At 33.0% G+C, this 12,849-nt stretch overlaps 1 protein-coding gene across 1 annotated transcript in view; it reads left to right on the top strand.

The window, feature by feature from the left end:
• The window catches only part of LOC108717438 (CUB and sushi domain-containing protein 1), a 786,063-nt gene that overhangs the window by 410,177 nt on the left and 363,037 nt on the right, over positions 1-12,849 (top strand). The window contains exon 6 of the mRNA XM_041564732.1: positions 437-514. Coding sequence (XP_041420666.1) covers positions 437-514 — 78 coding nt within the window. The remainder of the gene's footprint in view (positions 1-436; positions 515-12,849) is intronic.

Consider the following 12,849-nt stretch of genomic DNA (forward strand, 5'->3'; position numbering starts at 1 on the left):
AGAATGAACCAGCACTACATAATGGAACTGATTCAGATAGGCTATTATTACTACATGTCAGATTTCAAAATCTGTTTGCTCTTTTGAAAAATGGATTTCAGTGCAGAATTCTGCTGGGGGAGCACTATTAACTGGTGTCTTTTGAAAAAAAAAACTGTTTGCCCATGAGAGAGTCCCTTTAAAGGCAAATGTGTTATTTATATCACACATATAGGTGTAGTGTGGTTTATTTATGTTGCTAGAATATTTATCAGAGAATTAGCTTTTTTTCCAAATCAAAGTCTTAATTTCCATTCTGCTTGTATATAAGCATTACACTTGTCCATGTGATATAAGATGTTTTTGTTTTTTGTTTACCAACTACTTCACCAAATAAATGTTCTGGGTAGGTTTGTGTTAATAAATGTTTGATGGAACTTTTTCTGTCTCATTTTAGTAAAAAAGGCTATTGAGTTAAAATCAAGAGGGGTGAAGATGTTACCAAGCAAAGAGAGCAATCACAAAAATTCAGTTTGTAAGTATCCTTTTATATTATTTATTTGCATTTATGGGCACACAAAAAGCATGCAATAAATATAACCATTTGCATACCAACAGTAATTATCAAACAATTCTAGTTGTGAGATCTTATATACCTGTATGACTAATTCACTATACTATATTTAATGTACTGTAGGTTTTAGTTTGGTTAGATCTATTATAACCATATTCATATTTGAACAGGTGAATGTCATGACTTACCCTGGTGGTCTAGTGGGCAGCGGGGTCCACCGCCACTCCTTCAGTGTGGACGCCCGCTGCGCAGCTCCTTCTGCTATAAGTGCCGGTTCCCCTATGGCACTTGCGCTGGCACGCTTCTGGGTTTATGCGCCGGCGTGATGATACCCTTGATAAATATGCCCCTAACATTTAGGAGCTAATTTATTAATGCTCATTAATGCACATTTGAGTTCCTAAAAAAACTTGGCACCTAAAACCTTCCAAGTTTTTTATATTTTGTAGGGGGAAAATAACAATTGGCAACAATCCAATCCATGTGCAGAAATCACACATGAATTTAGGAACTCAAGTATGGTTTAAGAAACTTAAGGCAATAAATCAGCCCCTAAGTTAAAACTTACAATATAATTTATCATAATGGGGCATTTTTTATGGGGTCTCAGGCATACTGTATGTTGATTCAAATACATATGGTACAAATACATATTCTGTTTAATTCATACGTTTGTCCTTTCCCAACCTGATAACAGACAGCAGCAGACCTCATCCTCCTCAGTATCACATCACAATCTTTGTAATTCCTACATTTTATTAATTAATGTTTTTAGAATATTCAGAAAACATAACCCCACATATTTCCTGGCAGCTTTTTGACTTTGTGTTTATATAAACTACTACAGATGAATCAAGTGTAATCAATGCATTTGACATAATTCTATCTGTTAATTTGTTTACTAGGAGCACATTATAAACTGCTTATGGCAGATGGATTGTTTTCTCAGTTTGCTTATATACCTGTCCTCTGGCAGATATTTCATTGAATATATAAATAGATGAACCTTCTTATTTTAATTCTCAGTATCATGCTAGACAAAGTACATTGAGTCAAGGCATGCGCCTTGGTTATCTGTACATTGTCTAGAATGATACTGAGAACTAATGATGGACGAATCTGTCCCATTTCGCTTTGGCGAAAAATTTGTGAAACTCTAAAAAATTTGTGAAATGGAGAAAGGTTTGCAAAATGCATTTAAGTCAATGGGTGTCAAACTTATTTTGATGTACAACAATTTTTACATGAGCGACAATTTTTACAGCCACAACTTTTTGGTCCAAATGCATTACAGTCAATGAGCGTCAAAAGAATTGAAACCCAACAATTTTTATACACTCAACAATTTTTACACGTGCAACGTTTTTTTTCCAAATGCATTAAAGTCAATGGGCATCAAAATAATTTTGATGCGTGACAATTTTTACACAAGCGACTTTTTGTCATAGTTTGCAGGTGGCAAACTGAGGAAAATCACTGTGGATCGCCCATCACTAATGAGAACCTTGATATTTAAACTTAAGGAACTTAGTCATGACCCTGTTCTTAGCAGGGTTCTGTTATTACACATTCATTTACAGATTATTTAGTCCTTCATCTAAATTGTTATGGCTTTTTTCTCAAGAGCCAGCTATACAAATGTTCAGATTTTAGCATCCAAATCAGTTTGGATTTTAACCAGTACTAAGCAATAGGCTGCCAATTTGTTTTCTCTAATGCTCTGCTGAGTGAGAGGTGCCAAAGTGAATATCATTTTGCTCACTGCAATTAATATTAAAATTACTGACCATTTAAGTGTGATTTCAAAATATTAGGTTTAGATGGGAATAGAATAATTACTTTTTAATGGCATTATTTTGTTTATATTGTTTGCTAGGCAAACAGACTATATGCAGCATAATTGTTGTCATCATTTTAGACTTTAGCAGATACTGTTTCTTGCCCACTACATTTTTAACATTTTTGTTTTTATAGAAAGGTATACATTTATGTAAATTTGAAATTTGCTGCCCATTAACTCTGGCCATTTCCATTGTGAATTACAACCAACAATGTATAAAACCTGTTATTGTATACAATACTAATAATAAAGAAGTGAGTAAAAATTGTTATCCTTGCCCTTGCCACCTGTATTCACTACTGACATCACAGGTAGACTTACTGAAATTCTTATCACTTCTGTTGAAAAAAAGACTTAAAATATCAGTACAGGTATGGGCCCGATTATCAAGATTCAATAATTTGGCTCACCATACCTAAAAATAATTTAAACATTAAATTTAAACATTAGTATTGTTTTGCTTCAAATACGAATTAATAATATCTTAGTTGGGATCAAGTATACACTACTGTTTTATTACTGTAGAGAAAAAATAAATATATATTTTTTAAAATGTAATTATTTTATTAAAATGGAGTCTATGGGAGATGGCCTTCCTATAATTTAGAGTTTTCTGGATAATTGGTTTCTGGATTGAAGATACCATACCTGTATTATATTAGTAAAATGCTAAATTACAGATGATCTCTACATGTGATAGAATAAGACATCTAAACAATTCCCAAAGTGCTGTTGTTATTTTGGGGTAAATATTTATTGCTCAGGTCCAGGAGACATTCTTATTACAGGTATGGGACCTGTTATCCAGAATGCTTGGGACCTGGGGCTTTCCGAAAAACAGATATTTCAGTAATTTGGATCTTCATATCATAAGTCTACTAGAAAATCATGTAAACATAAAATAAACCCAATAGGCTAGTTCTGCTTCCAATAAGGATTTATTATATCTCAGTTTGGATCATGTATAGTGTACTGTTTTATTATTACAGAGAAAAAGAAAATAATTTTACACATTTGGATTATTCAGATAAAATGAAGTCTATGGAAGATGCCCTTTCTGTATTTCAGAGTTTTCTGGATAACAGGTTTCTGAAAATGGATCACATACCTGTACCAGGAAACTCTGCATATAATCTCTTCCCACTTCCCTTTGAGTAGATCAATTCTTCCCTTTGAATAGATCAAACCAGATTATTCTTCACCACAGATGGGGTCATGGGCCAATACCCTTGGAAAAGGAACCAATCCCTTATGTGAAAAAAAACAAGTTGATTAATAGGAAATTAAAAGTCTACACATCTTCTGAATAAATTAAGTTTATATCAAAAGCCAATGAAATGTAATCAATACTTCAAAATTGATTCAAATATGGTACGTAATAAAATATGTTAATGATGTCTTGATCTGGGTATAAAAACATATGTAATGATGCAAAGGGCAGAATTCTCTGTCCGAAACTGCATGATTGCTGTATTGCTAATCTACAGTTTGGTGCACCTTGCCAATAAACGTTATCTTCTGAGTTTAAGCATTATCCATGTGTTATCCAGATATGGTTATTGCCAGAGTGATAACTACCTAAACTCTTCACCAGGGAGCTATTATCTTGTTACCTGCCCATTGATCTGTTTATAGGTTGCTGGGGGAAAAGGGGGTTATCACTCCAACTTTCAGCACAACAGTAAAGAGTGACTGAGGTTTATCAGAACACACGTCACATGAATGGGGGTACCTGGGAAACTGATTGGATGTCTAACCCCAAGTCAGATTTCAAATTTTAATATAAAATAATCTGTTTGCTCTTTTGAAAATTTGATTTCAATGCAGGATTCTACTGGAGGAACACTATTAACCTGATGGATTTTGTAATGCATGACAGAATTCCTTTAACCAATCAAATACTTATTGCTCTTCTTAAGACTTTCTGAACAAAATTAATAACTGATTGGTTGCTAAGGATTACTGCTCAGGATTTTTGCCCACTGTAAATATGCTTGACTGAATAATGTTATATACTGTATAATGCACAATGTACTAAAAGTAAAATAAATAAAGCTATGCTACTAATAAGAGGGTAACCATACACTGTACATCAATTTACAGGAATTTAAACTTCATACTGTATATAAAGTATTAATGTTTGTATCTCTTCTTGTTGCCTGTAATATAGAAATATCAAACACATTATGAGTATGAATGCAACTGAAAAATTAAATAGAATACTGAGTCTGCTCTTAATCATAACATTGTGCTAATTCAATACATATTTAATGTGGAAATGTATGCTAATATAAATTGTAAATATATAATTGTAAGCCCCTACACAAAAAAGCTGAAAACTTTGGAGAAGTGTTAATTAGAAATTTAGAAGATTAATTAGAATTGCTTCACATTGCTGGTTTTACCATATTAATACATCTTGCTTTTATACTTATGTAGCTAATTAAAAGCCTTTCATGGCTTCTTTTGAATGTTTGTGTTCAGGACTGTTTTTTGCAATTCAATTTCAATATTCCATATGCTGGATTTCTCATTAAAATGTTTTTAAAATGTAGGTTTTATTCCATTATTTATAATAAAAGTTTCACCCTATGGAAAAAATATAACAGTAAAGGTTCAGCTACAAAAAAAAAGTCTTTCATGAGTGCAACTGATGAAGTATTGTATAGTAGGCTAGCAGTGGGCTATTGCTACATTGTTGTAAGGTTTATGTTTACTTTCAGTTCTATCCAAGGGTCGTTGAATTTGTAAATATTCATTAATATGCCCCTATTTATGATTTAATTATATATACTATTGTATAAGAGTATACAATAAATGTATTGCTGTAAATTCTAAATGTAACCTTTAGTGATGGGCGAATTTGGGGCGTTTCCCATTCGCAAAAACGGCTAAAAATTTGTGAAACTTTTTTTTTGACACCGGCATCCGTTTTTCGACGCCGGCGCAAATTTGCCGGCGTCCATTTTTTTCCGCCCATCACTAGTAACCTTTACCTTACATTCCCTTGACTGCCCCTGCTTTAGTTTAAGTAGGATTATGAAGTTACTATATACATGTTAAGCTTCAGTAACCATATTTTTTATGGATTCATTGTTAATTAACCCTAGATCAGGCCCTTGGTTAAAGAAATTAGTTCCCCAGTCTAACCACTGTAGCATAGCTTCAAGGTATTGGTTTGAGGACATTACCAGTTATCATTTAATATAACCAAATCTTTGAATTAGAGATACTGAAAATGCTTTGTGAACTGTCTCATCACCAGTTTTTAGCTAAATTTTATTATTGTATGTCATATATTTTTACAGGTATACTTTTGCTTAGTGAAACCTCTTTTTTCAGTAATATCATTTCATTTCCTCGATAATAAATACCATTTAAAAAACGTGGTTTTCATTCAAACATGTGCAAGGTTTTCCAAATTATTAATTTACTTGGCTACATATTAAATTACAATCTTTTGAAATATTTTCTTTTCTATTTATTAGTGTAACTGTATATAAAAATACTCTACTATAAGATCTTTTAAAAAGATTAAAATTACATGTGTTGCATCATAGCTTGTACAGAATCTACAGTATTATAATCATGCAGTTATTTTTTCTGTGTATAATATACACAAAAACCTTCCATCAAAATGCATGACAAATTAACAGTGATTCTGAGATTTATATCCTGAGCTAAACAGAATTGCACTGGAAAGCAAATTTCTTCGTATTGGTCATATTTGTCTCTTTAGCTAAATCAACTTATTTAGGGGCATATTTATCAAGGGTCAAATTTCAAATTGAAAAAACTTCGAAAGTCTAATTCAAAAAGACCAACTGAAATTAAGTTGAACGTTTTTTTTGGTCGAATAGTTCCGTTTACAATCAAATAGGTCTTTATCTGGCTGAATTCGAATCGTACGTATCGAAGGAATAGCGCATTCAATCGAATTTGATTTTAAGTTTTTCCCCAAAAAAACTTTGATTTTTCAGAGTCCAACAATTGACTCCAAATGGGTTCTAGGAGGTCCTCCATAGGCTAAAACAGCAATTCGGCAGGTTTTAGATGGTGAATGGTCGAAGTTGAATTTTTAAAGAGACAGTACATGATAAATTTTGATATTCAAATTTTTTAATTTTTTTAAATTTCAAATCGAATTTGGAGTATTCCCTAGATGAAGTACACAAAAAATAGCTCGAAATTCAAATTCTTTTCATTCACCTCGACCTTTGATAAATCTTCCCCTTAGTGTCTATGACCAAGGGTGATTATGGGTCCTGTTTATAAAATCCTTAAAAGAACTGTGATAAAACTCACCACATATCACTGCCTAAATGCCAGATATTTTTTTATAAAAACTGTTTTTAGGTGTAAATAAAAAAATTCTATAATATAAAGCTAATGCCATTTTAAAAAGTATTTGTAAAAGGATTATGACTTTTTTTTACACAGATTCTTATGCCAGAATTTTCTTGCTGCCAGCATTTTTCCTATTCATGTCATTAGGTTATGTGATCTGACGTGGTGAAAATGAATGAAGTAAATAACCATTTTTGGTAGTGTAAAAAAACATTTTCACCTTTACAGATATGACAAATAATTATTTTGAATTGATAATTCTAGGGTGGACTATGGATATGGTTAAATTATACTTTAGGAGATTCACACATCTTTATAAATACAGGTATGGGATCCGTTGTCCAGTAAGCTCCAAATTACAGAAAGGCCATTTCCCATAGACTCCATTGTATCCAAATAATCCAAAATTTTAAAAATGATTTGTTTACTCTCTGTAATAATAAGACAGTGACTTTATCCTTATTGAAAGCAAAACCATCCTATTGGGTTTATTTAATATTTACATAATTTTCTAGTAGAGGTAAGGTATGAAGATCCCAATTACAAAAAGATATATTATTCTGCATAACAGGTTACATACCTCATACTCAATTTTTTTTATGCCCAGGACCGTATTTACCATATAGATACCCGAGGGCCTGTGCCTATGGCTGCTGATTTAAAGGGGAGGCCCTTCTGTCTATATGTCAAATAAAATTTGCCCTAGCCTGCTGCTGGATAGGATAATTCCTTGCTAAATACAGCAGTGGGTTAGGGGAGTAAGGACCTTAGTCAATTGCCATTGATACATGCACAGTTCAGCAATCCCTCCTATCACATATTTATAAAGAAACAGCATATTCAGCAGCACTGTACAGGTATGGGATGCATTATCCATAAATCCATTATTCATAAAGCTCTGAATCGGAAGTGCTGGCTCATATAGACTCCATTTTATCCAAATAATCCACATTTTTAAAAAATGGTTTATTTTTTCTCTTTACTAATAAAACAGTTCCTTTTACTTGATCCTAACTAAGATATAATTAATCCTTTTTGGAAGCAAAACCAGCCTATGAAAAAAAAAAATCTGTTATCTGGAAAACCCCAGGTCCCAAGCATTCTGGAAAACAGGTCCCATACCCGTACAATAAATGGGTATATACATCAAACAAACAGGTTTACATACAAAACAGTCAGACGTAGAGATGTAGAGATTGCCCTGTCTAAAAGAATACATAATCTGGGAAGAGAAGGAATGAGATAGGGGATAGGAATGGGGAGGCTTCTTCCAGAGCACAATGACCCTTTCAATGACAATGTTAAATGACTTTACTACACCTGCAGTATATTTTAATTTGAGGATTATGTTTTTATACAGTTTGATCATATTATATTCTGCCAGAATATTTCTGGTGGGAGCAATTAAAATTTCACTCAACTGGTCAAAATGTGCTTTTTGACCAATTTGTGATGGTTTCCATAAATTCGATCAACTTACTCCCATCTCCACATCTGTATTAAAAATCGGTTGCCGTGATATTCAAAACCTGTAAGGAATGAAATCATCCCTTTCTTAATAAACCAGCAATTGTTTTCTCACATATTTGCATCTACTTGTTAAAAGCAGCAGGCATTCCAAGGTAAGTCTCAATTATCTTGTATGTTAAGTACAACATTTTCAAGAGTCAATCTAATTGAAGATTCATTTACATTTAAACAGACTAACACTTGCTATATTTTCATGCTGCTTTGCCATTTGCAATATGTTTTATTATTGTTGGATCTGTTCCTAGAAATGCTCTGGATAGTGTATGCTTTATATTTTATCAGTGCAGTATTGATCCATTGTCAAACCTAAATTTGCTTTTCCCATAGGTAATAGCTTTTAGCAAACCCAGAAGAAATTATTGTTTTGCTGTATAAATCTGGAGTCTTATAATCAATTGAGCTGAACATCTTGCATATTTTCCTTTGTAATTGCTTTCAATAATAATTCCACTTGAATTACTATCGAGCTCCTCTTTTATGCATTAGGATGAACTATATATATATATATATATATATATATATATATATATATATATATATATATATATATATATATATATATATATATATATATATATATATATATGCATTGATACATGTTTAAGTCAGAAGAATAGTTTTGAACATCATTGCAGCATTTTTTTATTGCCATTATATTTTATGTGACTTTTGAATTTTTTAAAGAAATATTGATAAATGTTGTTTGTTTCAATACATTTACTTAAACAACTGTATACTAATATCCAAGATATAGAACATACAGTACATGCATTTTTCCTCTGTGTTATCCCTTTTCACCAAAGTGCCTACTACAATTCTGATACTGAGTACTTTAATTAGCTGTCTTTTATAGAAGTGAAATAATGCTGAATAAAATGTTCACTTTTGAATGTAGCCATTTTAGCCTTGAATATGCAAAGAAAACATGCCTTTTTTCTTAAGAATGAAGTTAATTGTGTCATTAAATAGTTTTCTTGAAAAGGACAGAGTTCTTATATTTTGATACAAAGGAGAGTAGCAAGATATTTCTACAGAAAATAGCTTACGGAAACAGTTAAATAATAGTTATCACACAAATTACTGACATTTTAAAGCCTCTATTTTGATATCTATAAATGGTTTAGTAGCATTTCAGCAAGGTAAAAGCAATGAATTGTACTTTTGAAGGCATCAGTTCCGCTGTGCATTGTAGTAATGAAAAGCTTTATACAAAGTAAATATTTAGTGCTTGATTTCCAAGTGGATTTTCATTGTATGTCATACTCCTCCTGACACAATGAGGCCGTTATCCATAGTAGCTGTATTCACTGTCAACCATTAATGGCAGAAATTACATTTTGTTCTCAAAAATAAATGAATGAATACATAAATAAAGCCTAATTCTCTGAAGGTCAAACATATATTTATGCATTCAAATGTAATTAGTTTTCCTAATCCCCTTATCCATTTCCCTACTTACAGAGATGAGCATGTAATGAATAAGTATCCCCTCGTTTTAAAAAGAGCAGTATCCTTAATTGTGGTCCTTTCTGAGTGTTACAGTATTAATTGCCATCCTCATTATTCTCATTAATTGCCACAGGTCTGAAGGAACCTAAAATAAAAAGCCGCCCAATTTCACTTTCTATGAGAAAGTCTTCTTAGTGACTTTTACCTCATTTTGGTTTCACAACAAATATTTTACTGGTGCTAAATACTTGACCAAAGAGGATTCATCCTATTGACTTGGATAGGTTACACAAGGTCTGGGGTGGGTTTAAAATAAGTGTTTAAAAAAAAAAAAAAGTTTCGTTGGCACAAGAAAACTATATAGCTTTATAAATTCCATGACTATTTTTTTTTAAAGGAAGAATTTGGGAATTATGATGGCTGGCATTAAATTACATATAAGGACTATTACACTGAACTATAAATACATAATTTATTGTACAAAATTTTGTACACTATTTAAGATCACTTAACAAAACCCACAAGAGTTAAATACTAGATACAGCACTTCAAAGTGCAAAAGTTCTTAATTATCAGTAGAATTTCATATTCCCAGGGTTCTTTCCCAGATACAGTACAATGGATGATATACACTTCCAAAAAAGAAGCAATTATGTCTTAACTAGAGATAATAACTGCAGTATATGGTCTTATTAGATACTCACACAATTCAAAAAGAAGGAGAAAGATTGACAGCGCACAGTTTGCCTTTAAAAATTATTATTACAAAAAATTAGGTGTTTCACTGTACCAAAACTAGGCACACAATATTTTTGTGTTATGCACTTCAGTTCAGCTTAGTCAACCTACTCTCCCAGTAGTTGAAATCTAATCTTTTGCACCTGCAATAAGTTTTTTTCATGCTGGAAACATCAATATTAGTGTACAAGCTACAACATACAGCTCTATGCTAGGCATTATCACAATGTCATCATAAAGGAGCTCCTTTAAGTTTGCAACATACACTATACAGTTGTATGAACTGAAGGTCTGCAAATGAGGTAGTCTTTCATGCATGAAATGCAAAATAATATTTTATTTTTCTTTTTTTAATGATTTTCGTTTTTAACTAACAAATGATGTTTGTCCTCCTGCTAATTAGAGATATGTAAATGCATTCAGGTGTAACACAATTAAATGCAAGAAGGCAAAACAATGATTATATAGGTTATAAACCAGAATAAATCATCTTAGAAACAACACAAAACAAATATTTGTTAGCAGAAATAATCATGTCCTAAATTGTAACTGTTGCATTTATGAAATTCCAGGCTAATACTCCTAACCTTTAAATGTATGCAAGTCGTGCAGTTGAATTGGCAAAGCATTTTACGCTGGCATGAATCTAAATTCCTTTATCATTTTAGAGAAAAAGGTATTAAAATATTTTTAAGGGATTTAAATCTCTGAAATCTTATGACATGGGACTCCTACACTTCTGTCCATGGCAGGCACCTGTGTGCCAAATTTAATCCCCGTGGCCCTCCATCTACAGGAGTTTTTAGGAGTGAAAGCATTCATAGCAAATTTCAGCCTATGCTCTGAACAAGTGAATTTCTTGAAGGGCACTGTGCCAATTTGGCCATGGCAAGCTCCAAAGCTCTTCTCTGCTATCAAATAAAAAACAAAATTAAAGTTATTTTGGGGCTTTGGTTCTCTTTTAGGCACAAACAGTATGCAATATTTAGTATTATTTTGTAGTATTTAGTATGTCTTTTTAAGATGATACATTTTGTACTTGAAAAAGCATTGTTTTGAAAGGGTTCTTTATCAAAAACTGTTTTTACTTGCATACCGAAAGAAAATACATACTCGTTTTAAAAATGTTTATAAAGTTATTTGTAAATATAATTGAAATTAAAAGTTGTGATGGGCGAATGTATTCGGCAAATCTGGCCGTTTCACCACCGGCGAAGTAATTCGCGAATTGTATGTCATACTCCTCCTGACACAATGAGGCCGTTATCCATAGTAGCTGTATTCACTGTCAACTAGGGATGTAGCGAACGTCGGAAAAAAAGTTCGCGAACATATTCGCGAACTTGCGCAAAAATGCGAGCGGTTCGCGAACGGTTCGCGAACCCCATAGACTTCAATGGGAAGGCGAACTTTAACATCTAGAAAAGACATTTCTGGCCAGAAAAATGATTTTAAAGTTGTTTAAAGGGTGCAACGACCTGGACAGTGGCATGCCAGAGGGGGATCAAGGGCAAAAATGTATCTGAAAAATCTGCCTGTGTGTGCTTGGAAGAGATAGTGTAGGGGGAGAGCTGTTAGTGATTTCAGGGACAGATGATAGTAAGTTTGCTGGCTAGTAATCTGCTTGATACTGCTCTGTATTGGAGGGACAGAAGTCTGCAGGGATTTGAGGGACATTTTAGCTTAGGTAGCTTTGCTGGCTAGTAATCTACTGTTCTCTTTAAACAACTGCCATACGTTGACCTTGTAGGCATTGTTTGCCCAGTTTTTTTGGACGCAGCCACTGAAGCACAGTTGCCAGAAAAAATATGCCATATAAATGCTGAAAATAGTCATTTTTCGCCATACGTTGACCTTGTAGACATTGTTTGCCCAGTTTTTTTGGACGCAGCCACTGAAGCACAGTTGCCAGAAAAAATATGCCATATAAATGCTGAAAATAGTAATTTTTCACCATACGTTGACCTTGTAGACATTGTTTGCCCAGTTTTTTTGGTTGCAGCCACTGAAGCACAGTTGCCAGAAAAAATATGCCACATAAATGCTGAAAATAGTCATTTTTTGCCATATACGTTGAGTCAACGTATGGCAAAAAATGACTATTTTCAGCATTTATATGGCATATTTTTTCTGGCCTCTGTGCTTCAGTGGCTGTGGCCAAAAAAACTGGGCAAACAATGCCTACAAGGTCAACGTCGTTGACCTTGTAGGCATTGTTTGCCCAGTTTTTTTGGCCACAGCCACTGAAGCACAGAGGCCAGAAAAAATATGCCATATAAATGCTGAAAATAGTCATTTTTTTGGTCGCAGCCACTGAAGCACAGTTGCCAGAAAAATTATGCCATATAAATGCTGAAAATATAAATTTTTTTGGTTGCAGCCACTGAAGCAC

Source organism: Xenopus laevis, chromosome 5S (assembly GCF_017654675.1).
Source record: "Xenopus laevis strain J_2021 chromosome 5S, Xenopus_laevis_v10.1, whole genome shotgun sequence".
Classification (NCBI taxonomy): domain Eukaryota; kingdom Metazoa; phylum Chordata; class Amphibia; order Anura; family Pipidae; genus Xenopus; species Xenopus laevis.